This window comes from Podospora pseudocomata, chromosome 6, assembly GCF_035222375.1.
Source record: "Podospora pseudocomata strain CBS 415.72m chromosome 6, whole genome shotgun sequence".
NCBI classification, from domain to species: domain Eukaryota; kingdom Fungi; phylum Ascomycota; class Sordariomycetes; order Sordariales; family Podosporaceae; genus Podospora; species Podospora pseudocomata.
In genome coordinates, this window is record NC_085890.1 from 1,722,455 (window position 1) to 1,746,449 (window position 23,995).

The following is a 23,995-nucleotide window of genomic DNA, read 5'->3' on the forward strand; positions in this document are numbered from 1 at the left end:
GTGATATCGGCAACAAAAAAGGGGGTGCCAAGCGCGCACCAGCCACATAGACCCAAAATTCCGCCTTTGTTCCCACCAACAAATCAAAGGTTGTGTAGTGTAGTGGTTATCACTCTGGATTTTGACTTGTTCAGGTCACATTCCTTCCAGTAACCCCGGTTCGAACCCGGGCACGACCTTCTGCTTTTGCTTCTCTTTCTCTCTCTTGCACAGGCCTGTTGGCTGTCCTACTTTTGTGTTATTACTTCTTTTTTTGTTTTTCCCCCATGTCCATCCTGTTCAGCTCAGCAGGCCCATTAATGCAGTTCTCGTGGTTGCTCAAGCCAAGATTTCTAGATCGAATCGCGAAGTCGGCATGGTCTTGCAACCCAACCCAACACAAAGTCTCACCATGAGGCTCATCTGGTATCCTTTTCTCGAATGCCACTTGTCCATCATCCGACTTTCTACGAGAAAGACGGCATTCTCGAGGTCCTACATTGCTTTTTTCTCCGACGAAACGGCGGGTAACCAACCCGGTACGCTTGTTCGTGGTGGCTTTCGCAATGATCCAATGAAAGCTTTCCACTTACACGTCTTTTCTTCCTGTTGTGTTTCCCTCACTCCTATCCATCCATCCATCCATCCATTCACACCACCATCCATGATACAACGTGCGCGATATTTCTTTTTTAATTTTGATAGATGGCCTCGCACAAACAGCCCGGGTCAGACCGTCCGGAATATCCTCCCAGAACAGAGCTCGATGAGGACCAAAGAAAAGAGACCTTCATATTTCCACAACGACTACCCTGATTCGCCCGATGGTGTGTGTCAAGGCTCTCCATTATCGCCCAGCCGCTGTTGCATCTACCAAGCGTCCAACGTGGTTGCTGTAACCCCGCCGACCACAGAATGGTCAGGAGAAAGTCAAAAGCATGAGCTCCCTAGCTCCAGTCAACCTGCATCATGGAGTGTTGAACAGCAGCTACTTAGCTTAAAAAAAACTACATGAAGCTAAGATAACGGAGGCCTCCCGTCTTATGCCATCAATGCAGTAATTGGAGCACGCGACAGGTTTCAAGAGATGGATATCGAGATCGAGTTGACAAACCCAATGCCAATCTAGGTAACCCGGATCTCGTACAACATCTCGTATGTAAGAGGTAGCAAGAAATCTGATGATTTCTCTTGTCCCACGACACGTAGGACCTGTGATGGCAGTTGCAGGTCAAGCAATGAAACGAAGCGCAGTGCCGGTGCAGCATGCAACAAGCGCAGAATGCATAATCCCACCGAGGGGAGCTTTCCACCTAACCATGACGTCAGGCTAACCATCTGATCAAATCGACACCATAGGTAGCTTGCCCCTTCAATAAGAGCAATAATTTAGCTGATTGAAGATCAACTAGTGAGTCGCTGTCCAAAGGCAATGAATGACAGGTTGCCCGTGCATGGCATTTTTGCACAGCCTCCCTCCTCCCCTCCGCCTCCTCTCCTAAACTTCCCAACAAGCCCTTCCTTTGACACTTACACAGCAGCTCGCAAGTCAGCCCTTCTTCTCCCAAGAAAGAATCCCGCAGGTCGTGTGATGCCGACCCAAACCTTGTGAGACGATCGACGGTCGGGGCAAAAGAAAGCATGGGATGAGAGGTCCCTCCGTCAGAAAGCTAATGTCATCAAACAAAGGACAAAGATGAGGGGCAGCCTCCCACCACACACACACTTGAGGGGGTGGGGGGGCAAAGTAACCCCAGGGTGTCCGTGAACTGAAGCCACATTACTCCATCATTTGTCTCCTCCCTTCCTATTTCGGATAGCAACAGAGAGATAACAGGAGCAACCCTTACTCGGTGACCACCCGGTTGAAAAAGCTAGGTTGTAGTGGTACCTCCCTCCTCTTCCGATCCGATCCCAAACGTTCCTTCCCTTTGAAGGGGATATAATAACCCTTTCCCATCCCGCTTTCCCGAATGACCCCTTTCACCAACTCCAGGGCCTCCCAAGCTCTAGACCTTGTTTAAATCTTCTTCCCAAACATCATTCATCCTTTTTGATCAGACAGCAAACCTGAACCACATCGGTCAAACCACCTACATATCTCTATTCTTTAGTTTATACTACAACGACGTCACACCTACAATCCCCTACGCTAAACCACAACCGCAGCAATGGCTGGTACGTCCTCCTCCCCTCCCCCCTTATCATCAGCCAATGCTAACCACCTCCCCACGTAATTAGACTCCCGCAACCCCTCCACAGCCTCCAACACCTCCCCAACCACAACCAACTTCCCCATCTCCCCATCTCCCACCTCCCCAAGACGCGACCGTCGCGACAGCGACGAGTGGGGTAAGCCCCTTTCCCATCCCCTTGCCCCCCTTTTTCCCGTTCACTAACAATCTCTCTCTACCAGACGCCTCCAAAGTCCCCCCCTCCCGCTTCCAAAAGCGCAAAGGATCAATCTATGCCGTCCCCGGCTCCCGCGACGGCCACGTCGACTCCAACTACGCCCACAAGTTCCACGAGCTCCACGCCGAAAAAGGCTACACTGGGTTTGGCACGCCGAATTACAACCAAACCACAACCACAAAGAAACAGTAGGAACTTTCTTCTTTTGTTGGGTTGGAGACGGTAAAAGGGGCGTTGGTGGGGGGTACTTCTTGGCTTTTTGGGAATAGCAACAACAATGCAGTGACTGAGGAGAGGACAGGGCTGGATGAACAGTGGGAGATGGCGCATGGGGATATTCGGATGGTGGACAGGGAGGATGTGAGGAGGGGGAAGATGTCTTGTTGATGTGTTAAGGGGGGAGGTTTGAGTTTGTCAGGTGTTGATTGGAGTTTTCGTGGGAATTATGAAACATTGGGAGGGCAGAATGAGATGAATACCTAGCAATATGATGTTTTTTTTTTCTTTGAAAGAGAAGATAAATATGCTGTGTTGTGTGTGTGTGCAAACTTGTGTTTTCCTCCACGATGAGATCCCAGATCCTGTCGAGAAAAGAAGAAGTTGGTAGGTAGGTAAGTAATAAATAACACATCTGTCAAGGTAAAAAGACAAAAAGAAATGGTTTTGTTTGTAACTTTGCCTTGTTTTGTCCTCCTTCCCCCCAAAAACAAATAACATGACGAGAAAATATTTGAGAGAGAAAATACGAGAGTGATGACCACAAAAGAAACAAGAAAAGAAAAAAACGCCTAGCTTTGATGTGTCGGCAACCCAATGCAATCTAAGTAACATACAGGTTAAAAGCAAGAAGAAGGAGAAGAAAAAAAAGAAGAGGTTATTTCATTCCATATCATCAAGCTCGATAGCATCCGGGTTTGCCACCTCGACCACCTTGGGAGCAACCACACTCCCCTTGATCCCCTCGCTCGCCGCAACAAATCCCGCCGGGGCACGAGCCTGCCGTTCCAGTTGCTCCATCGCGTCCGCCGCCTCCTGATCAACCTCTCCTCCTCCTTCGCCGTTCTTGGCCTGCTGTGCTCTCGCCAGCGCCTGCGAGGCAATAAAGTTGACATCGGTGTTGTACTGCGCCTGCACCGACCGCTTGATCCGCAGCATCTCCTTGAACGTGTCCTCATTGCCATGCTGCACCTCAAACTGCTCCCATTTTTGCCAAAACCCCGGGTTTGTCCTGGGATCGCAAAACTGGGATCCATGGCCGTAGATGGCCCTTGCACGGTCGATTTCCCCAAGACGTTTTTCCATGTCCGCGAATTTGAGGCACATGTCCTTTGCTTCGTTGTCGGGGAGGGTGGCGATGGCGCGCTCGTAAATAGGGCGCGTGGATGGGAGACCGAAATTAGAGGCTGACTTGGTAATATAGAAATTAAACATGTCCGCCCTGTCCTCGTCCGACACGGCACGCGTTGCCCGCTCATAAATGCGCATCGCGTGCCGGGCTAGACCGCGCTCCTCTTCCAGGTTGCCGTACATGAGGTAGATCACCTTGGCGAACTTGGCCGGGCAGTCTTCAACGGCTTGTTCAAAGAGATCTCTCAGACGCTCGATGCTGATCTTGCGGTCGACGGCCTTGGTTAGGTAGAGATTCCATAGCTCAAAGGCTACGGGGTAAGAGAAGAGATCAAGGCCGCGCTCGTAGATCTTGAAAGACTCTTCAAAGTACTTGTGCTCCTCGAGTAGGTTGGCGTAGTTGACCACAGTCTGGGGAGTGGCGATGCGGAGCTCGAATATTCTTTCGTAAATCTTCTTGGTTTCCTCCAGGGTGCTGACGCTCTCGACGAGGTCGACGTAGAACGACCACAGCTTCCAGCTCTTGTGTACTCGCTGTTGGGGAGATAATGTCTCGTCAAAGTAGTCGACATTGGATCTCTTCGGGGCTTGGACAGCTTTGGCCATGATCCGGACGGCATCGTCGAAGTTTTCGTTGCGGAGTTCCATCTCTGCCCACTCGATCCACATGTCGGCCAGCTCAGCTACCGACTTGAAGGGCACCTTGACCGCCTTTTCCATGATAGTCCTCGCGCTCCGGATATCCCCTCCGTTTTCGTAGAATTTGGCATAGTTAGCCCACAACTGATGGAAGGCGCCAACGGCCTTCTTTGGCTGAATAGCAGCGATAGCATCCGTATAAGTTTGTACAACCTCCTGCTTGTTGTCTCCCCACAGAGCAACTCTCTTCTCCCACTCGGTGACATTGTTCGGGTTCTGTCGTAGTAACACATCGTTCAGGAGGAACGGTCGTCGGTCCATCAGATGCTCAAACCGCATCATCCTAATATCCAGATCAAAATCAGCCACCTCATCCACCACGCCCTTTTCCGCCCGCCCCGAGGCCATCTCCATCAGTGCCCCAATAACAGACTCCTCAAACTCAGTGTACGAGTCAAAAATGAGCGTAAAGTCCCGGACCGTCATAACTGTTGTGATGCCCTCCTCAAAAACATCTCTTGCCCTCTCAAAGCTGCCCCTTCGAATCCAGTAGGTTGCCAGGCCGCACCACAGTTTCCCGCGCTGGTCCGCGAACCGTTCGATTCCGCTCCGAATGATCCTTTCCACGTCTATGCCTGTTTCGTGTCCCGTTTCAATGTCGACAGCGTGCTCCACCAACAGATCCACCATCTCGCTCCAAAGCTCGTAGTGCCCCTTCCCGTTCTTGCTCTGGAATCGTGGGTTGTTGAGAATGTCGATGTACCTCTTGACTGCCTCGGTGTACAGCTCGCTCTGAATCAAAAGTTCGATAAAGTCTTCGGCATCCTCTGGGTGGACCTGGGTGTAGCGCCTCCAGATCTTGACAGCCGTCAAACCCTCGGCCGAGTTGGCGAACGGTCGGTACAAGGCCCATATCCTGTTGTGTTGTGTAATCGGAAGTGCTCGGAGTGCGCGGTCGAAGGTGTGTCGTGTGAGGGTGACGAGGGGCTGCTGCATGAGGAACTTGAGGTACATCTCCCAGATGCGCGGCATTTTGTTGAGGAGGATTAGCGCCCGCTCAAAGAGCGCATTGACCTTTTGGTATTCGGAGGTGAAGATGGCGGCATTGAGCTTTGCGACGTGCTTCGTTCGGAATCGTAAATACTGGTTGAGGGTTAGAACATGCTGACTCGGCATCAAAACTTGCGAGGAATAACGTACCATTTTCCACAGCTTATAGGAGCGCGGCAATTGGATACATGCTCTCTCCATGACGTAGGCTTGCTCACGAAGTGTCCCATGTTGAATCTTGTAGTCAATGTAGGCGAGCCATGGCTTGGTGCTGCCGGGGTTTCGTTGGATGTCTTGCTCGTAGGGGTAGTCATCATCGGACTGAAGGGCGCAAATGTTAGCATTCGTTGATGTTCCCGCAATCCCAGAGCTGGAAAAACATACCACAAGCGCCAGATCAGGCTGGCGGCCAGAGGAGAGTGCCAGCGCCATCGCGGGACTCGATCGTCTTCAGTAAGGAGCCAATTGGGGGGTGGGCGCCCTCCGCGGCAGAGCCGAAGAGCAGAAGAAGTAAAAAGAAAAGTCCTAGACGCGCCGTTACCACGACATCACTGCTAGGTGTTGTCAACGAGGTAGGTTTGGCGCAGACAGTAACAATCCGACGACGGCGTGGTTTGACGAGTTTCGGCACTGCTTTTTTCCAACTTCTCCAACAAGTCTGGCGATTGGGCGCGCTTGAGGGAGAAGGGTCACGTAAAGAAAGCACAGACCAGGTCATTATAATTGCACTAATTAGCGGGGAGACGCCGCACTACGTAGGTAATCAGCACGGGCCCGTTCCAGGTCCAGGGGATGTGCTGTTGGCAGCAAGCAACCTGGAAGCCTTCCGTCACCCAGCTGTCGCAACAAGCTCCAAGAAGCTCCACACCTCACGATCCCTCTGTCTAGCTGCTGTGCGAACGACAACAGCCATATCTCACCGAGCCCTGCATCTTCCCTTGACCCCTAGAGACCACCATTTCATCTCTTTGTATCACTTCTGCACCCTTCACTACAACACTTGGAAATCTCCAATTGCCCGATAACCACCCGCAATCATGTCTGGCGCAGCAGTACGTTGGTCCAAACACCCCACTGTCTCCCCAATATCAACATCACGATAACTAACCACCCAACCCTCCCCATCCAGGACCGTGAAGCCGTCTTTCCCACCCGGCAATCGCTGGGTATCATGAAAGCAAAGCTCAAAGGCGCCGAAACAGGTCACAGTCTCCTCAAAAGAAAGAGTGAAGCTCTCACCAAGTCAGTCTTCCGTCCCCATTTCCCTCCCAGGCCCCCCGAAACCATACCTAACCTCCCGGCCCCCCACCCAGACGCTTCCGCGAAATCACCCGCCGCATCGACGAAGCCAAGCGCAAGATGGGCCGCGTAATGCAAATCGCCTCCCTCTCCCTCGCCGAAGTCACCTATGCCGTCGGCGGCAACATAGGGTACCAAATCCAGGAATCCGCCAAATCCGCCCGCTTCCGCATCCGCGCCAAGCAGGAAAACGTCTCGGGCGTCCTCCTCCCCGCGTTTGAGAGCTACCAGACCGAGGGGAACAACGACTTTGCCATGACGGGTCTCGGCAAGGGAGGTCAGCAGGTGCAGCGGTGTCGCGAGACGTATGCGAGGGCGGTGGAGGCGCTCGTGGAGCTGGCGAGCTTGCAGACGGCGTTCGTGATTTTGGACGAGGTCATCAAGGTGGTGAACAGGCGAGTGAATGCCATGTAAGTGACAGACCTGAGATTTTTGAGAGTGGATGGGATGGGTTGGGGTGCTAACATTTGCCTAGTGAGCATGTCATTATTCCCAGGACGGAGAATACCATCAAGTGTAAGTGGAACTCCACCCTGTTTTAGATGGACTGTACTGACTTTCCCAGATATCAACTCGGAGCTTGACGAGCTGGACAGAGAGGAGTTTTACAGACTGAAGAAGGTTGCCGGCAAGAAACAGCGAGACACAGCCGAGCAAGATGCCGAGATGAAGGCTAGGAAAGAAGCGCAAGCTGCAGCTGCAGATGAGCAGAACCAAGCGCCAAATGCCGCGGCGGACGACGCGCCAGCTGATCTGTTGGCTGCGGAGGAGGACGAAGATGTCATCTTCTAAGGGAGTTGTTGGGCTTGGACCATCGAGCGTTGTTGTCACTGTCGCATGTTGGAAGGGTGTGGTTAGAGTCATTGGTCAGCACATTGAGTTTCATTAGGCATAGGCGCAATCCGGGAGTTGCTTGTTTCCATGTTTCTATTTCATTGGGTATCTCTAATTCCCTTCGCTGAGGCATCAATGAGCCGATTACGCTAAACCTGTACCATTCGGAGCATTACATCCTACTTTACCTATCAAACCAGTTATATGTGGTATCTCAACTCCAACCCCCAGCTTACTGGCGCTGGTACGTGACCTTCATCGTCTTCTCGCCATTCTTCAGCGCCATGCCAGCAGTATTCTCCTTGGCAGTAATAGCCCCGGCTTCTGCGTCGTACTCGACGAAAGCAATCCCGCTGCGACCAGGGACAGTACGGACTTCGCGGAAACCTTCGAAGCGGCTGAAGATACCAGTGAGCTCGTCCTTGCCAAAGTCGTCGGGGAGGTTCTGAACGAAGAGAATGCGGTTGGGTGGGAGGTATTCGTCGGGTACGACAGCGGCGGCACCAGCACCGGTGGACTTGAGGCCGGCACCACGAGCGTTCTTGGTTGGGCGGCCACTGACGGCGGTTTCGGCACCTGGAAGAGGACGCTTGAGGCGCTTTTGCTCTTCGGCTGTTTCGAGCGCCTTCTTTTTGTCTATTGATAATTCATGTTAAAACCAAGTTCAAAACGGAGAAATGTTAACGAGGGCATACCCTTCTCTGCCATGCGCCGGCGCTTGTGGGCATCAAACTCCTCCTCGTTGCCGGTCTGTTTAACGGTGGCATCGCTTCGAGTGCGGGCAAGGGCGACTTGCATGGGCTTCTCGAACAACTCGAACCCCTGGACTTCTTCGATAGCCGCGAGGGCGGACTCGGGCTTGTCGAAAACAACAAATGCCTGGCCCTTGGCCTTGAGGTTGGTCTTAACAACGATATCGATCACATTGCCGTACTCGGAGAAGATGGCCATGAGGGCTTCCTTGAGCGGTTCGGGCTTGACGCGCTCTTCGAGGTTGCGCACGTAGACACTATGCGATAGAGGATTGTGTTAGTTGATTCCAATGCGACGCGATACCTGGGATGGCTGATGCCTTGTATGTGTCGGAGTGCAATGACACATACGTGGCGATTGGCTGTTGTCCTGAAGCCATTTTTATCTTTGTTGATGATGTTTATGATCAGGCAGCAACTGCTGATTTGTTTGCAAAATGTTGAATGTTGTGGTTGAACTCGGAAAGGTTTTTTGATGATTGGAGGACAAGACATGAAGTTGGAGATTGGAGACGGTGCCAAAACAAAGTGGGCCTTGGTGGTCCTAGCGTCCTTGCAGCTGGCGTGGGGACTGCCCCACTGGAGAACCACCTCCAGGGCGCATGCATCCCGCTTCTCCCGCTGAACCAGCGTCACGGTGTGCAGCAACGCACTGGGCAACTCCGACCAAGGAACCAACAAGTCATTTCCCTTCCTCTTCAACACTTCCCAACTTCTTCTCTTCCAACTCTTGGGGCTCCCCATCTTGTCATCTTTGCTCCAAAAATGCGCGAAGAGACCCGGTGAGCAGGCGCATGCTTACACACACGCTGTGTACGCTATTCTACTCTTTCACCTCGTTTCCGGCGGTCCGAGGTCCTTTGATATAAGCCTACCATGGACGAAACGATACCACAAGCCGTCATGGCAACCGTCACACCCTCTTTCGACAACACCAGTGCGTGGCATAACTTTACACTATGGACAACTCAGCATCTCAAGATGAGTATGAACATGTCGAGGCTCGCGCCGTCGCTGGAAGACTTGGTGTTGGCAGGACCAAGGATGGTCATGAAGCTGGGGAAACTGGGCTCTTTTATCTCGTTTCCAGATGCGGTTGACAACTTTGGACAACGAACCATGGCCGATCCCACCGATGCCGGTGTCTTTTCGTCGGCACTCTCGTCCTCGACCAGCAGCACGACAGCCAGCATACTCAGCGACGTCGCATCCTCTTCCGCCACTGCCGCCGCCGCCGCCGCCTCTGCTGCTGCTGAAGATCCTACCGCCTCGGTATCCCGCTTCTCGATGGAGGGAGCGAGAGGAATTGGGAGCGTTTTGAGCTACGCGACAAGCAAATGGGCCATAACTTGCATTGCGATGGCTATCCTCTTTAACCGGACGCACATATTTGCCGCGACTCGGCGTCGTTTACGACTTGCATGGCATATCCGGGTGCTGCTTCGACTCCCAACCATCTTGCTCCTGCTCTGGCAGGCTCGCAGACTTCTCCAGTCCATACAGTGCCAGACCTCTCCGGATTTCGCCCAGTTGCGGTGGGGCGATCCTAACAAGAGCTTCGACGTTATGTTCTCCGAAGCAAACAGCTTTTTCCATGGACTGAGCTCAACTTTGCTGTTCGGTGCCAGCGACGAGGACTCATGCCGTTCTGTCCGGATGGTACCATGGGATAATAAGGAACAATCGGAGCTCGTTGGCTCGCTCTCCCGATTATGGCCACTTTTCCTGACGTTTTGCTTTGGCCAGTTTATGGAGGTGCTTTCGTGCACTGTACAGGGACGCCCGACGGGCACCGAGACGGGCACAACGCTTTTTGAACAGTCTCTGGCTTTTGCAGAAGCTGATGCTGCTATCAGCAGCCAGCTCGGATGGGGTCTTTTCGCCTCCAATGCTTCTAAAGCAGCAGCGGATGCTAACATGGGCACCAAGATTGCCCTCACACGTGCCATGATCATGAAGCGCGTCAACACACCCCCTGAAGTATTGCTGGTCACTTTTATCTCAACCATGAGCTACGTCACTAGCCACATATTGGGATTGCTGAACTTGCAGCCAAGATTCCGTCTGATCAGTACCGGATTCTATGGGCTTTGCTCAATGGGGTGCATGGTTTGGAGTACCATCAACTTTTCTGTTGACGATCCCACCAGCCAGGGGCTGTTGAGATATCCCACGGTGTACATCATCGGAATCATTCCTCACACTCTCATCTTGATTGGCATCATTTCCTGTGCGGTCATTTACTTCGTGGCCCTGACACTTTCCGCTCTCGCTGTGCCCGAGGCTGGGACCGGCGGCGAGACGGAACAGCTTACCTTCAAGCAGCGCTTCCTCCGTGCTCATGCCAACATGCAGGCAAACATTTCACTTTCCGAGATCCGGATTAGGATGGATATGGACTTTTACACCGCGCTGGTCCGGGCTGGCTTTGGTGCCATCACCATGGCTAGCGAGGCAGTTTATCTTAATGAGGACCACAAGGTGAATTTGAAGCGGTATACTTGGCTGGAAGAGGACCGGTTCCGTGAGATTGAGGACCTGAAGATGCAGTGGATCGGAGGCGTTCCTGGATCTCGGTTTGATACGGTCGGCACGATAGGACTTGTGCCGGTTAAAAATGGGCAGCCGGGGGTCAACAATGGGTATGCCAGGGAGAAGTCGGCGCAGCAGGTTTCCAAGAAGGACGGCACTGGCAGGAGACAGAGGGATGGGGTTGGGGCTGCGGAGAGGAGTTCCAGGTGGCTCATGGCGGTTGATTACATGATGCATATTTCGCGTCTTGTGGTGGTTACTTGGGCATTGTGTACGGTCAGGTTTCTCAGGTTTGTTGGTTGGAGGAACCCGCCGCGTTGGCTGAGGGGGTTGTCTGAACGGCCGAAGAAGTCGGACGGGCGGGATAAGAAGGGGAGGTCGAGACAGGATGGGGAGTCGTATGCTGATATTCTTTCTCCTGGCAATGGGGGTTATTTTACGATTCCGCGGGACGACCAGGTTGATGTGGAGGAGCTGCTCAGAAGCAGGATGGACAACCGCAACGAGGCAGAAGTCGACACCAAGCTCTACAGCTACTTCTTGCGGGATGGCTGGTGGGGGAATAAGGACACCAGCGGGGAATACGTCCCCTCCCACCCTTTGATCACGGCCGGCAACGAGGAGGTCGATGTCAACGACCCTGACTTTGACACGACAAGCATGATCTCCACGACGGAGACCTCTGTCGAGAGTGACTTTGGCTGGGAGACTGACAATGACAACAACAACGACTGGCTTGACGACGGGCAGCGAACACCCACGCAGCAAAACCCCGGCACCGAGCTCACCTCCGCTCTCGTCTCTGCCCTCCAGCGATCAAGAGAACCCTCACCCGTGTTGGACACCCCCATCGACCCAACCACCCTCGCCCGACTTTTACACCCCCAGTCCGCCGCCGACCGAGACGAAGCCCAGACCCTGGCCGCCCATTTATCCTCCGGCACGATAATGACGCGCTCCAAGTACAAGCAAGCGCTCCAGCGGCAGCGAGCGCAGATTTTGCTCACCAACCTTAACCGTGCCAACCCGTTGCAGAGGATGAGTCCAGAAGAGGAGGAAAGACAGCTTGAGCAGCTGCTTCTCACTCGGCGGTCGGAGGCGCAGGCGAGGGGGGGGCAGGAGTCGTGGAAGGAAGGGGGGGCGGGGTTGGGGGCGGAGGGGCCGCAGTGTGTGGTTTGCCAGTGCGCACCGAGGACGATCATTGTGTGGCCGTGTAGGTGTTTGGGGTATTGTGATGATTGCAGGGTGAGCTTGGCGATGAACAATTATGACAAGTGTGTTTGCTGTAGGAGGGAGGTGAGTAGTTTTAGTAGGATTTATGTTCCTTGAGGGGGGGGATAAACAGGGGGGGGGGGGGGGCAAAACAGGTGAGAGCAGGAAAGATATTGTTTTTAATACGGATCTTGTTATGGGAAGAAAGCGTTTACATTTTACGATGGCATTACATGAGGTGGTTTACACATCTATGTCCAGAGAGCGAGATTGCGGTTGATGATGTTGGTCTTTTTCCCTTTTTTCTTTTTTTTTTTTGTGAAAAGAGTTCTCATACAGAAAGTACAAATTTGAACATTTCCATCCTGTCAATATCTGGGTGATCAAGATTACCTACCTACATGCCGAAGTTATCATGTTTCAGGTGCCGAGCAATAAAAACATGGTGATGGAGGTGTATTTTGACTCGGGACCGTCTACTTCCCAGCATCAACGAGCTACTCAGACACTACCAGGGCCTCGAGAAGTCAACCGACTTGGATTAGACATCTTCATTCATCCATCCCACATCATGTTTTCATCAAGAGCAGCACATTTCAAGAACAAAAGATACAACACACAATTAATAAGGGTATCATTGCTTCGAAACACATCTACATGCCCGCCCACTCAACACAAAACATCCTCACCTCCCCCTCCCCACGTTTCTTCCCTCCCTCCTCCTCTTCCCTCTCCGCCCCAAACATAAAACTCTTCTTCACCGCTGTCCCCAGCCGTCCACTAGTAACAATATCCAACATCAGAATCTTCTCATCCCATCCATAACAGCTACTCAAATAATGAGCATGAAACTTGAACGGATCAGACGGATAAACCGAATACCCTCCACCAAACCTGAGCCCCGGCGTGGTGAAATAGCCTCGTTTGTTCAGCTCCCTGTAAAAAGCAGACGGCTCAGGCAAGTTCTCATCAGCAATAGCACCACTAGTGCCCGCCGGATCAAGCATCGCATTGCTAGTCGAAGGCGTAATGGCAGGAAGGTCTTCCTTGGGCGCAGGCTGCACAGCAGTCGCCGTCTCAAAAAGCGAGTCACCACCACCACCCTCCTCAACCTTCTGCACCTTGTTCTTCCCCTTCCCCCTCTTACCCTCATGCATCCTCCTCACCGCCTCCTTCTCCTCATCAAACAGCCTCTTGGCCGCCACCCTCTTCTCCCTCAGCTCCCTCAAATACCCCTCCCTCCTCTTCTCCCCTACACCCGAGCTCATTTCCTTGAGAAGCCTCAAATGATCACCCGCCTCATCAGCAACATACCCCGCCCCTCTATCAACCACCAACCTCGCCTCCTCCGCCCTCAGCTCCTGTGGCATACTCAGAAACAAGTTCTGCGTAGGGTTCTGCGGCATCGTGCCCGTCAGCACCCCGCAGAGCCCAAAACTCCGCCTCAGGACCATCACCGCGTCAATGTCAAAGACGAGGTACCGGCCTGCGATCAGCGAGATCCGGACAGGAGGGTGGGTTGGGGTAGAGGTAGAGGTGGCCATCTTGAAACAACACTGATCTGTAAAGAAAGTTAGAAAGAAACTCCTTTGAATGATTTTGTACATAACAAGAAATGAAGAGAGAGAACCAGATATCATAAGCCTTGGACTAGTTCGCGGTCATCACAGAGTATTCAGTGGATTGACAGATTGATACGAAGATTTGTATAATCATGTAAAGAGGTTTCTCTCTCTTCGTTGTGCTGTAAGGCGGGGTGATAGTAGAAATGAAAGTCGACATACCTTGTGTTTGGCGATGCTGCTCTGAGGAAGAGAGCAGCAACGTTGGAGAAGAAGAAAAAGAGTTTTGGAGGTGAGTCGCTTTGCAAGCAAATTTATGGGACAGAAAATTTTGTGGGGCTCCACTATTCCAGAACAGAAAAAGTCGGCTTGGCTGATTTTCCAGAGAGTAGGGGTCCGTGCAGGCAAATATAGATGGTTAGGATCAGGGTTTGTGCTGTGAACATCTTCGACTGACGTCAGGTGCAGGTTTGTGAAATGAGGACGTGAATTATAGAGCATGCTTAGCATGTGAATTTGCGTGTTATCAATTCTCCTATTATTCATCAGCTACTAGCTACACCGGGGGCTGCAACGGTCGTACATACATGGCAAGCCACAAATTCTCTCGATCCAAAATTGTGTGAAATTGTCAAGACTCAAGATACCAGTGAGCATTTCGATGCCCCCTGAAGCAGCCCAGTTCCAACGGCCATGTGCCATTGTCATTTTTCAAAATATAATCTGCTGCGGGGGCACAGCATCCTGAGGTTGGTCGCACAGCAGTGCAAAGTAGCTGCATGATAGATCACAAAGCGTCATGACTGATCGGCCCGATGGTCCCGTCTTTGAGGGGCAGTGTGCCTCAACTCGAGTTCTTGTTGGCCATGGTTCTCGATACAACCATTGTGAGGATAGGTCGGACCAAAGGCGAGGTCAGGACTCGAGTGTAGGAGAAATTGGGATCAATATCTGCCTGTCCGAAGCACCCATGGCCCTCGGCTAGAAGTCAATCCCATCCCTGACCGTACCAGCAGGTGACTTCTCCTTCTTGTTCTCCTCCTCCTCCATAGGCGGCAAGCTATAAGGCTTGATATTAAGACCCTTTGTCGCACTCAAGCTAAACGAAAGAGTCTCCCTAAACGAGCTCGTCTCGGCTCCACCACCTCCCTTCTCATGATAGATCGGTAGCGTATGTGCCTTCAGCAGCCCCTGTGCCTGTTCTGTCTTCTCAGATGAGCTTGACGGAGGAGCTGCCCCAGGCGTAGCCGGTAGAGGAATCAACTCAAGCACTCCATCACACAGCAACTCCATCCACCTAACCAACCCTGAACTCCTTGGGTACAGCGACGTTTGTAGAGTGATAATCGCCGTCAGCTGGGTGCTGTACCTTCGTAGTAACGCCCTTAGAGCATGCAAGAATTGCAGCACTTCGGATGGAAGACTGCATTGTGGTGCGTAAAGTTCTGGCAGCAAAAGACTGGGAATAATCACACGGTGAATATCGCTTGAGGGCGAGGTTTCGAGCTTCGTCTGCAGGTGTCTGATAATGGCTTTTAGAGGAGATATACTCGTTGGCTGAGGTCTGGCATCAAACAAAGGTGGCCCAGTGCTCGGTGTTGGATTGAGTGACCCTTTACAAACAGCTGGCTCGAGGCGCTTGGCGAGATCGAACGAGTGGCAGAAGATGGGCTGGTCGGCATCTCCTCGTGGGGTATTTCCTGACGCTGCTGAGTTCCCAAGAGCTTCGTATCTCCATGCAATCTTCATCTTTTCCTCTTGCGCCGGTGGTGGTTGTTTTGACTTTGATTTCTTGTCGGGTTCGGCTAGGCCCGGGAGGTTCCTCCTCCATTGTGGTGGGTAGCCGACGAGGTGTACTTGGTGCCCTTGGACGAGGCCTTCGGCAGCATAATATCTGAGTAGGATACCTGAAAAGTCTGTCGTCCCTTGTTCTTCCACCAAAAGACAGGTTCCTAGTGGTAACCCACTGTGACCAGCAAGGAGTTGATCTAGCGATGCGGTTCCGGTAGACGTTGTTGGTCGACCGTCCAGCGGCGACGGTCTCACACCCGGCGGTGGTGGTTGATTCTCGGCATCTGGTTGCTTTGCCCCTGGGATGGCTCTCCCAGGTCTCGACGATAGTACTGTATTTCTCTTGACGAATGACATGTTTAAAGATTGGTTCAAAAAGTGTAGCTGTCGCGGAAGCTATGGAGGGGTCCATTGGAGGGGTTGATGACCGATAAGCTCAAAAAGTTTCGATATCAGTTGCAAGGGACAGCCCCGCCGCCAGCCTCAGTGACAGGGACCCCTGCCCGTGCGGCCCCCACTCGTTTCCCCAAACCTTGGAGCGCTAGTCGTTTTCAGCCTTGGGATTTTTTTGACTTCAGTCGCAACCATCAAACACCGGCCCATCACACAAGAGCTCTTGAGTCGTCCAGCACAACCAATTGCTTTATTCTCGCCAACCCCGTTTACCCTCGCTTCACCACCACCCCCCCTCCCCCCAATACCACAATTAAAATGGCCGGCCTCGGCTCCGACGCCCAGCTCTTCGAGGACAACTTCCGCGTCCACAAGCTCTCCGACAAGAAATACGACCGCGTCGACCGCATCTACGCCACCTCGGAAGACAAGTCAATCGAGATCACCCTCGACATCAACAACGAGCTCTTCCCCTGCAAGGAAGGCGACGAGCTGAACATGCTCATCGCCACCTCCCTCCACTACGACGGCACCAAAGACGACGAGCGCGGCTGGCGCGACGTCGCCAAGATGGGTGCGAGCGAGGGCTCGCTTGCCGACCAGTACGATTATGTCTGCTACGGCAAGATTTACAAGTTTGAGGATGGGGAGGACGGGCAGACTATGTATGTTTCGCCGACTGGTAACATGGAAAGTAACGGCTGACACGAGTGGAAATACAGCAAGGCATACATCTCCTTTGGCGGGCTGCTGATGTCTCTTGTCGGGCCTTACAAGAAGCTCACCCCGTTGAGGGTGGAATACGTCTACCTCTTGGTTCGCAGACGATGATCAACTTGATTATGGACAGCAAACCACACCATCGGACAAGAGCGCTCATGTTGGCTAAACGAGAGAGGGGAAAGGCTTTGCTTGCGTCTGTAATATGAAATCTATCAAAGGAATAGCCATTTCTCCAAGCGCGCCCGCAACCAAAGACCCTTTCGAGAAGCAAGGGGAGAGAGAAGGAGTAGTACAGCATGGGGAATCTGGCGTTAAGGGTGCCAAAGGAACAAATTTATGGACAGGAACATAAAAAAGTTGGCGGATGGGGGCAATGACAGAAGAGATACCCAGAAACGGAGCTAGCTTCTTCTTCTTCTTCTTCAACACCTCGTATCAGGGTGCTGGTAATCCCAGTGTGGTCCAGGAAAGGGAATGAAGCGATGGGCCCGGGCGCAAATCTGGTCATAGTATGGCTCGTTTTCCGGAGTGTAGACACCGTGTCTCGCAAAGAAATCGAGCATGACCATGGCGCAATTGGGCTTCCACAACCCCTGGGCAAGCTGCTCCTGGATCTCCTCCACCGTATGTAGACTAAAACTCTCCACCTCGCCATCCTTGGGCTTGGGGACGACGCTCCCATCAGACGGCAGTTCAAGATCATAGACCCATTGGCACTCGGGGTAGATGTACCCTGGCTCTCCTCCTGACCGTTCATCCGTGATGAAGATGTAAGTGACAGTGCCGGTTTCCACCGCGCTCCGGCGCATGACATCTTCGGGGAGGGACGCCTCCTCGTCAGCCTCGCGGATGATACATTCGAAGGGATCCTCGTGGGTCATGAGCCCGCCGGCGACGGTGTTGTCCAGCATGCCGGGGTAAGTTGACTTGTTGCTGGAGCGCTTGGGGACCCAGATGCGGAAGTCGTAGTCGCTCGTATTGTCTTTGCGACGGAGGTAGGCCGTCATGTGTACTCCGTAGCGAGTGGTGCCAAAGAGGCCCATGGCTGCTCGCTCGATGCTCATGAGGAGCTCGCCGTTGCGGCCGTAGACGGGCCACATTTCGTTGCGCCATCCTCTGAGGAGGCGGAAGGTTTGGTTCTTGCGCCAGTAGGAGGTCAGTTGGGCGGCTTGCTTGGTGCGCTCTTCGTAGGACTTGAGGTTCTGCCATAGGGCGGCGGTTCTGGCGGTGGGGTTGATATCGAGACGGCCGCGGATACTGACGGGGGTCTTTCTGAGGGCATCGAGGACGGTGATGGGGAGGTAACCGATAGGGAAGGCGCCTTGATCATCTTCCCAGACGAGGGTGTAGAGTCTGCTTAGCTGGTCTGCGTATCCTCTGGGGTTCGTCTCGAGGTCGGGGAAGCTGCGTCATGGTGTTTAGTTAAAATATTCTGTGAAGTGTATGTGTCTCAGATCTAGACCCGCGCGTGCGTGGCGGCAGAGTTGGCAGATCCGGCAGGTCTCACAGATGCCAACGTCACACAACGTCTCGGTAAGGCAGGCTTTGGGGGCCAAGCATGATGAGAGGCGTCGGCACATCCATTCAATGCGGCCGGTTGGATGAGTAGTGCCAGCTGCAGGGTCGCCGGCTGGAATAGCTCGTTGCTAAGAAGAAAAGGGTGTGTAGCTGCACGGAATAGGATATTGTGAACTCACCCATCACAGTCGTTCACCATGTCAATGGTGGCCAGCCGCTGTTGTGTCATGATTGCTTTTTGGCCACGAGTTTGGCTGCTCAGCACGTGTAACTTTCGGAACTGTCTCGGAGATGGACTGAGAAACAATGGCTCTCTTGCGACGGATGCGCGCCGGTGAAGATGAAGTTGCAACGACAAGACTCGGGTTCCGTTTAAATGGAGAAGTGGATCGATGACTGTGCGGTGCGCGGCGCTGCACGGCAATGAGACCAAGACTCGATCTCGCAACAACTTTAACAACCGAGTCGAAAGAAACAAGCTTTGAAGGGAACAGAAAATCAGAAAGACGGCAGGCGAAGATCCAGATAATGATAATAATGATGAGAACAAACAGGCAAACTGAACAGCCAAGCAGAACCAGCAAACGGCGATACATGCGAGATATAAGCTGATATAAGTGGGAAAAGGCTTTGCCTGATACCGGGCCTACCTCCCGTCCTAAACGTTAGTCCCGTTCATCACAGCCCTCCCGCTGTGCATCCCGGACAGCCGGGCAGACGGACAATGGGACAATGGGACAAGGATTGGATTTGCAGAGGTGAGGGATGATGAGAGATGGACGGATGGATCCTACCTGGCTCTTGCAGGTGGTCCCCAGGAGGACCAACGCCGGGTGGCATCCATGGTTCACGGCCTTCTCCAACGGGAAAACAGGAAAACAGGGATCGCAATTTGCAAGGAGAGGCAGAGCTGATGGAGTGATGGAGGGATGGAGGGATGAAGTGGTGCATATGTGAGTGAGGTGATGATGGCCGTGACCTAAGCGTATGCGACACCCCCGCCGCCGTCCGCTGGCAGTGCTGCAACTGAACTGAACCCCACTGCGGGCCGGCACAGCACAGCGTCCAAGAAATGCTTCGAGTTCTTGACATCTTCCAGTTTGTCTTGGCACCTTTGTGTGGAGCGCTCTAGAACTGGGAAGGTGATTCTGTGGATCGACTTCGTTGAAGCATGGTTGATTTGATTGATTATTTGCACTAGAAGCACGCCAGGAACAACTCGAGACGTCTACTGGCCGATCATATAGGCCTGAACCCGGTCACCGTTGACAAATACTGGCAAACTATTCAACTCACACAACACTCATTCATCTGCATTGCATATACATGCTTCCCTAGTTGAGACGGCCACCACGAACGACAGCTCCTCACCAAAGCCTTCGTGTAGCCATCGGTACCACCAATCCTCGCATGTGCCGGTGAACACACGCGGACCTCCTTGGCACTTATACAGCAGCTTTATCGATTTGGGAGAGCGCATGATCTGAGTTGAGCACCCAGTTCGAGCCTTGCGATTGGTTACCAAACACATCGACCGTGGAACCACCCAATCCGTCAGCATCTCGTCATTAACCACCACACACCGAGCAAAAGATAAGATCGTCTTTCACAAGCCTCGGCCTACCAACCATCCGAACCCACGGGTTCTCTATCCGGCGGCATTAAAACCACCCAAAACGGCTACCTACCTTGTCAGGTAGTCACCTGAGCAAAAGCCCAACTGTCAACCTAACCCCCACTCATCCTCCCGAACCACCGGACGGAATTATCCCGAACTTTGAAAGCCCAGGCAGGGTTATGCTCCAATAGTGTAGCCAGCCTCGTCACACACCACCATTCATCCCGCTTGTTGTGTTGATATCTCACCCATCAACAATGTCCCAAACCTTTGGCCTCGTCCCCGCCGGCCAACCCGTCATAACCACCCCAACAAAAATTCTGTCTGACACCTCCTTCATCTACTCCATCCCCCCCTCCCCCAACACAAAGCCCTTCTCCCACATCGTCGTCTTCCTCCTGCCAGGTATAACCCTCCCCCCCGCCCACGCAGCAGCAATCCACCTCCTCACTCCCCCCACGGACCCCAATTCCGGTCAAGAATTCGACATTGCCTTCCTCGGCGCCCTAGGCCACGGGAAACCCTCTGCAATCTTCAAACTCAGCAACGACACCTCCAAGGGGGTGGCAATAGGGATAAGCGTCGAGCCAGAGGCGGCCGTCGGGTTGAAGATGCAGGAGTTGGCCGAGAAGCAGTCCAAAGCTTTGGTTCCAACAGCAGCAGGGACGGGGAGTAATGGTGGGGGACAAACGTTGCAGCTGGCTCAGAGGATAATAAACAATGCGTTTAACTTTTTGAGCAGTTACTCGGGCAGGATGCACAACGGGGAAGAGGTGGTGCCGATTAAGGCTTTTGAGCAGTGGTGGAGGAAGTTTGAGGGGAGGGTGAGGGCTGATCCGGCTTTTCTTGAGAGGGATGTTTAGGGTATTGAGCTTTGAGGAATGGGGTTAGATGACAGAGGGAAATTAGCCGGGAAGTGTATGAACTGAAGAAGGAGGTTTGGAGGGTGCATCAAAGGAGCCAGTGTCTTTAGGGGGAGTTCAGGGCTGCTCTTTTTTTTTTTTCGTTCCATAGAATAATGTTACATCCAAAAGAATTGTTCAAGAAGAAGTCAGTAGGAGAGGCACCTACTTTGGGCTAAATAGCAGTAGTATGGATTATTCACCTCGACATGGGCCTCGGTGCAGGATTGCATAGATTGGATAGAGTGATGTGGAGTATTTGGACAAATATATATCCAAACAACCCAAAACCAGACATGACAAAATCGCAAGCATGCCAAATATAGTCAAGCAATATCCGATGGAAATGCATCCCTTGAATCGAAAGAATACTAAACTCCTAAATGCTAAATGTTTTTGCTCATCCCAAACAACAAAAAAGTCTTTTTTTGTGAACAAGAAAAGTAAACAGATACTAAAAATGATACCACACCCAATAACCAGTCGCTAGCAATTCATCATTCCTACATCTCTTCCATGTTCCATCACAAAAAAAAAGCCAGTCCATATCACATATACCCATTTCACATCTCTCTCCCTTCACACAAATCACCTGTCATCCAGCGGTGATATCCCTCCCCCCAAAGGACTCTTCATCCTAGTCGGACTCCCCGCCCTGCTCCTCCTCCCAGTCACTCCTCCCACACCCCCACTCAACGGCAGGTTCAACCGCTCCCTACTATCCGTCCTCACCACTAACCCGCTCCTATTCAGCGCCGACATCCCCCCTCCCACCGTCGTCACAGTCTCAAACCCATACCCCCCACCCAGCCCACCCCCGCTCGTAGCAGTAGGCGTCGCCAGGCCCGAGCTCCTCCCAAACTGAGATCCGGCTTTCGATCCGCGGGAGTGGTCACTGCTCGAGTCCTCATCAGAATACTCCCCACTGCCGCTGCTAGACGCAACATCCCCCAGCTCAAACCGATCGAGCTCCCCTTCCTCCATCACCCTCTCATAACCCCCCCCACTTGACGATCTCCCCCCAAAGAGCTTGGTAGTGAGTTTCGTCAACGGACTCCTATTCCCACCAGGTACATACTTTCCGGTATGACTCCTCCTCCGCCTCGTCAAGCCCCTCACCCGGCTGTAAACCCTCATCCTCCTCTCCCGTTTCCTAAACCACCACATCACCAACCCCACCAACCCCAAAAACACCCAAAACCCCATCTGCCCTCCCCTCGTCCTCGCCCGATCCAAAATATCCTCCGCGTCCAAATCCCAGTCATCGTCATCCCCCCCCACCGTGCCATTATGATGCTTCCCATTATCACCGCCCAATGGCCTCCAGCTCGAGCCCGCAAACTGAAAATCATCCGGTACCGCCTTCCCACTCACAACATTACTCCCAAATCCCACAGGGTACCCATCATCCCCACTCTTCGGCGGCACCTGCCCAGCAGCGTAAAGCACCATCTTCCCCAACGTCCAACTAACCTCAATCCCATCAATCTTATCTACCGCCTGGAACGGCTCCAAAAACCCCTTTTCTTTCGCATGTTCCAACGCCCCCTGCGTGCCCTTGGACACATTAACCTGGGGTAAATCCTCCATCCCTATCCTTGGCACCCCAATCCCGTCATGCAGCACATTGATCAACCAGCTCGCCTTGAAGCACGCCTCCTGCGCATTCTTGGCGGCGTGCTCCTTTTTTGGATTCAACCCTTTCGAGATGGACGTCCAGTCCTGGCTGCAGTAGTCTTTTACCCTCTTTTGGTAGGTGGTAAAGTCGTAGGCCTTGTCGTCTTTGCCGCCAAACACGCCGTGGGTGGTGTGCCAGTATTCAGAGACGCCGATGAAGTGGTTGACGTCAAAGTCGATGGCAGGGACGTGCTGCCCGTTGATGAGGCAGGGGTTGTCGCTGCAGGGTTTGTCTTTGCCGAGGAGGGGGTAGGTTTTCTTGAGGCACTCGTCAAAGTGGCCGGTGCCGATGAGGGTGGTGTTTTTCGGCTTGGGGGTTTTTACCGGGACACCGTCGAGGGTGGTTCTCAGGCCTTTTGGCAAACAAGGGTCCGGGAGTTCGGTGGAGGAAGATGGGTACAAATCTTCGAGAGATTCGACGTAGGATTCACGGGCTTGGTTTACGCCAAAGCCGAGCCAGGTCGTGGTGAATACTTTGTATTCCACAGGGGAGCCATCGAGTGTTCGTAATCGTAAGAGCTTGAGGTCGTCGGCGTGCTTTTCTGCTTCGGTGGCGTTGGGGGCGAAGGCGATTTGCGCCGAGGCACCGCCCATGTCGAGGAAGCCATATGTGTGGTGACCTTTTCCATGCTGGTGCTTATCGGGGTTGTCGAAGCCGCCAAGGAGGTAGTTTGAGGCTATCCAGCCATACAATCCTTCTGTTTCCCCCTTGATAACTTGAATGTGCATGTCGCAGTCTGGCAACGAAAATTGTGTGTTTGATCGTAGGTAGTAGCAGACCTCGCGCGTTAAGGCTGATTGTTGAACCGCGGGAAGCAGGCGCACACCGGCCGTCGCCATTAAGAATATCGGGGTGTCCCTGATCTTGTCCTTGGGGATGATCTCGAGCGCATGGTCAATCAGGGACTGGAGGTGATCCGGGCCGACCTGGTCAACCTTCTCCCCAAATGTCGAGATTCCCGGCCTGATCTTTTTCGTCCATATCTTTTCTGTCATCAATTTTGGCAAACTGGCGAGATCATGTTTTGATGCGCCCTTGAGCGCCTTCTCTGGATCTTTCCATCGGTAGATATGTAACCTGGTTCCGGAAGATCCGGCGTCGAGTATAACACCCCATCGCCACTTCTTGCCGCCCATCGTGAATGAAAGTCTCGGGTGTTTAGTTGTTTAGATGTTCTCGGGATCGAGTAAAATCGGATTGCTCAGCGTTTGCGCCGTGGGGGTTGGGTCGGGGTGGTACTACAGGCTCCTTGGTCGCAAACACATCGACTCAGTTGATTGCTGTTTTGGGAAATAGGTATCGGATAGGGTCGACCTCGAGAGTCGTTATCCTCCTGGTTATCTATCGCGAGCGCACGCAAAGCGAATGACGAATGAAGCGGAAATTAGGCAAGTTGATGGAATTAAAGGCCGTATAATAATTTGAAGGTAGCAAAAGGCAACGTAACGTGGACCGCAGAGGTGTCAGCCGTAGGAAGGAGGAATTGAGGGAACGAGTGTCGGTTTGAGGAATTACTACGACAAAAACGAAGGAAGAACACAGCCTGGATGGCGGCTGAGTTGCGATGCCTCTCTCTTCTTTCTTTGGTCAATCGACGATTGGCGCTTCGGACTCGAGCGGCTGTCTTTGGAAAACTCGCAGGCACAAACATCCATGGAAACGATAACGTCAGGGGGGCGACGAATCACTGCTGCAGCTCTAGCGTGTTTAGCGTCAGGAGAGCGTGGGAGGTGTTCGGCAGAGGCGCCTGGATC

At 52.9% G+C, this 23,995-nt stretch overlaps 11 protein-coding genes and 1 non-coding gene across 12 annotated transcripts; 6 read left to right on the plus strand and 6 right to left on the minus strand.

Annotated features, from left to right (window-relative positions):
* The first annotated feature begins 88 nt into the window (after positions 1-88).
* QC762_0094340 lies at positions 89-179 on the plus strand. Its single transcript has one exon. It is a non-coding gene; the product is annotated as a tRNA-Gln (tRNA).
* A 1,201-nt stretch (positions 180-1,380) lies between these two features.
* On the plus strand, positions 1,381-3,757 carry QC762_602200 (uncharacterized protein). Its single transcript, XM_062891914.1, has 3 exons — positions 1,381-2,157; positions 2,221-2,331; positions 2,396-3,757. Exons 1-3 carry the CDS (start codon positions 2,151-2,153, stop codon positions 2,581-2,583), a joined length of 306 nt encoding a protein of 101 aa, XP_062740570.1. The 5' UTR covers positions 1,381-2,150; the 3' UTR covers positions 2,584-3,757.
* SYF1 (pre-mRNA-splicing factor syf1) lies at positions 2,895-6,096 on the minus strand. Its single transcript, XM_062891913.1, has 3 exons — positions 5,812-6,096; positions 5,578-5,748; positions 2,895-5,520 (listed from the first exon to the last, which is right to left on the minus strand). The coding sequence occupies exons 1-3, from the start codon at positions 5,857-5,859 to the stop codon at positions 3,271-3,273; spliced, it is 2,469 nt and encodes an 822-aa protein (XP_062740571.1). The 5' UTR covers positions 5,860-6,096; the 3' UTR covers positions 2,895-3,270.
* A 148-nt stretch (positions 6,097-6,244) lies between these two features.
* Positions 6,245-8,847, plus strand: VMA8 (H(+)-transporting V1 sector ATPase subunit D). The gene is made up of 5 exons (XM_062891912.1): positions 6,245-6,479; positions 6,557-6,669; positions 6,741-7,136; positions 7,202-7,242; positions 7,292-8,847. The coding sequence occupies exons 1-5, from the start codon at positions 6,465-6,467 to the stop codon at positions 7,516-7,518; spliced, it is 792 nt and encodes a 263-aa protein (XP_062740572.1). The 5' UTR covers positions 6,245-6,464; the 3' UTR covers positions 7,519-8,847.
* On the minus strand, positions 7,617-8,798 carry QC762_602170 (uncharacterized protein). Its single transcript, XM_062891911.1, has 3 exons — positions 8,664-8,798; positions 8,256-8,569; positions 7,617-8,196 (listed from the first exon to the last, which is right to left on the minus strand). The coding sequence occupies exons 1-3, from the start codon at positions 8,690-8,692 to the stop codon at positions 7,793-7,795; spliced, it is 747 nt and encodes a 248-aa protein (XP_062740573.1). The 5' UTR covers positions 8,693-8,798; the 3' UTR covers positions 7,617-7,792.
* Positions 8,848-9,188: 341 nt separating the features above from the next.
* Positions 9,189-12,173, plus strand: QC762_602160 (uncharacterized protein; the record flags this gene model as incomplete). Its single annotated transcript, XM_062891910.1, has 1 exon — positions 9,189-12,173. The coding sequence occupies one exon, from the start codon at positions 9,189-9,191 to the stop codon at positions 12,171-12,173; it is 2,985 nt and encodes a 994-aa protein (XP_062740574.1).
* A 536-nt stretch (positions 12,174-12,709) lies between these two features.
* On the minus strand, positions 12,710-14,326 carry SEN34 (tRNA-splicing endonuclease subunit; the record flags this gene model as incomplete). Its single annotated transcript, XM_062891909.1, has 2 exons — positions 12,710-13,617; positions 14,206-14,326. 2 exons carry the CDS (start codon positions 14,324-14,326, stop codon positions 12,710-12,712), a joined length of 1,029 nt encoding a protein of 342 aa, XP_062740575.1.
* A 273-nt stretch (positions 14,327-14,599) lies between these two features.
* On the minus strand, positions 14,600-15,766 carry ELP4 (Elongator subunit elp4; the record flags this gene model as incomplete). Its single annotated transcript, XM_062891908.1, has 1 exon — positions 14,600-15,766. The coding sequence occupies one exon, from the start codon at positions 15,764-15,766 to the stop codon at positions 14,600-14,602; it is 1,167 nt and encodes a 388-aa protein (XP_062740576.1).
* A 113-nt stretch (positions 15,767-15,879) lies between these two features.
* Positions 15,880-17,069, plus strand: RPB8 (DNA-directed RNA polymerases I, II, and III subunit RPABC3). The gene is made up of 2 exons (XM_062891907.1): positions 15,880-16,467; positions 16,525-17,069. The coding sequence occupies exons 1-2, from the start codon at positions 16,121-16,123 to the stop codon at positions 16,631-16,633; spliced, it is 456 nt and encodes a 151-aa protein (XP_062740577.1). The 5' UTR covers positions 15,880-16,120; the 3' UTR covers positions 16,634-17,069.
* QC762_602120 (uncharacterized protein) lies at positions 16,823-18,272 on the minus strand (the record flags this gene model as incomplete). The annotated part of the gene is made up of 2 exons (XM_062891906.1): positions 16,823-17,929; positions 18,223-18,272. 2 exons carry the CDS (start codon positions 18,270-18,272, stop codon positions 16,948-16,950), a joined length of 1,032 nt encoding a protein of 343 aa, XP_062740578.1. The 3' UTR covers positions 16,823-16,947.
* A 1,646-nt stretch (positions 18,273-19,918) lies between these two features.
* QC762_602110 (uncharacterized protein) lies at positions 19,919-20,524 on the plus strand (the record flags this gene model as incomplete). The annotated part of the gene is made up of 1 exon (XM_062891905.1): positions 19,919-20,524. One exon carries the CDS (start codon positions 19,919-19,921, stop codon positions 20,522-20,524), a length of 606 nt encoding a protein of 201 aa, XP_062740579.1.
* Positions 20,525-21,151: 627 nt separating this feature from the next.
* Positions 21,152-23,377, minus strand: YND1 (Golgi apyrase; the record flags this gene model as incomplete). Its single annotated transcript, XM_062891904.1, has 1 exon — positions 21,152-23,377. The coding sequence occupies one exon, from the start codon at positions 23,375-23,377 to the stop codon at positions 21,152-21,154; it is 2,226 nt and encodes a 741-aa protein (XP_062740580.1).
* Positions 23,378-23,995: the final 618 nt, after the last annotated feature.

Coding starts and splice junctions, on each gene's coding strand:
- QC762_602200 (XM_062891914.1), top strand. Junction 2,332..2,395: donor TCGCGACAGCGACGAGTGGG/GTAAGCCCCTTT, acceptor TCTCTCTACCAG/ACGCCTCCAAAGTCCCCCCC.
- SYF1 (XM_062891913.1), bottom strand. CDS start 5,859: ATGGCGCTGGCACTCTCCTCTGGCCGCCAGCCTGATCTGGCGCTTGTG. Junction 5,749..5,811: donor AGCCTGATCTGGCGCTTGTG/GTATGTTTTTCC, acceptor TGCGCCCTTCAG/TCCGATGATGACTACCCCTA. Junction 5,521..5,577: donor CCTATAAGCTGTGGAAAATG/GTACGTTATTCC, acceptor ACCCTCAACCAG/TATTTACGATTCCGAACGAA.
- VMA8 (XM_062891912.1), top strand. Junction 7,137..7,201: donor AACAGGCGAGTGAATGCCAT/GTAAGTGACAGA, acceptor ACATTTGCCTAG/TGAGCATGTCATTATTCCCA. Junction 7,243..7,291: donor GACGGAGAATACCATCAAGT/GTAAGTGGAACT, acceptor TGACTTTCCCAG/ATATCAACTCGGAGCTTGAC.
- QC762_602170 (XM_062891911.1), bottom strand. CDS start 8,692: ATGGCTTCAGGACAACAGCCAATCGCCAC. Junction 8,570..8,663: donor GGACAACAGCCAATCGCCAC/GTATGTGTCATT, acceptor TCTATCGCATAG/TGTCTACGTGCGCAACCTCG. Junction 8,197..8,255: donor CCGGCGCATGGCAGAGAAGG/GTATGCCCTCGT, acceptor AATTATCAATAG/ACAAAAAGAAGGCGCTCGAA.
- RPB8 (XM_062891907.1), top strand. CDS start 16,121: ATGGCCGGCCTCGGCTCCGACGCCCAGCTCTTCGAGGACAACTTCCGC. Junction 16,468..16,524: donor GGGGAGGACGGGCAGACTAT/GTATGTTTCGCC, acceptor GTGGAAATACAG/CAAGGCATACATCTCCTTTG.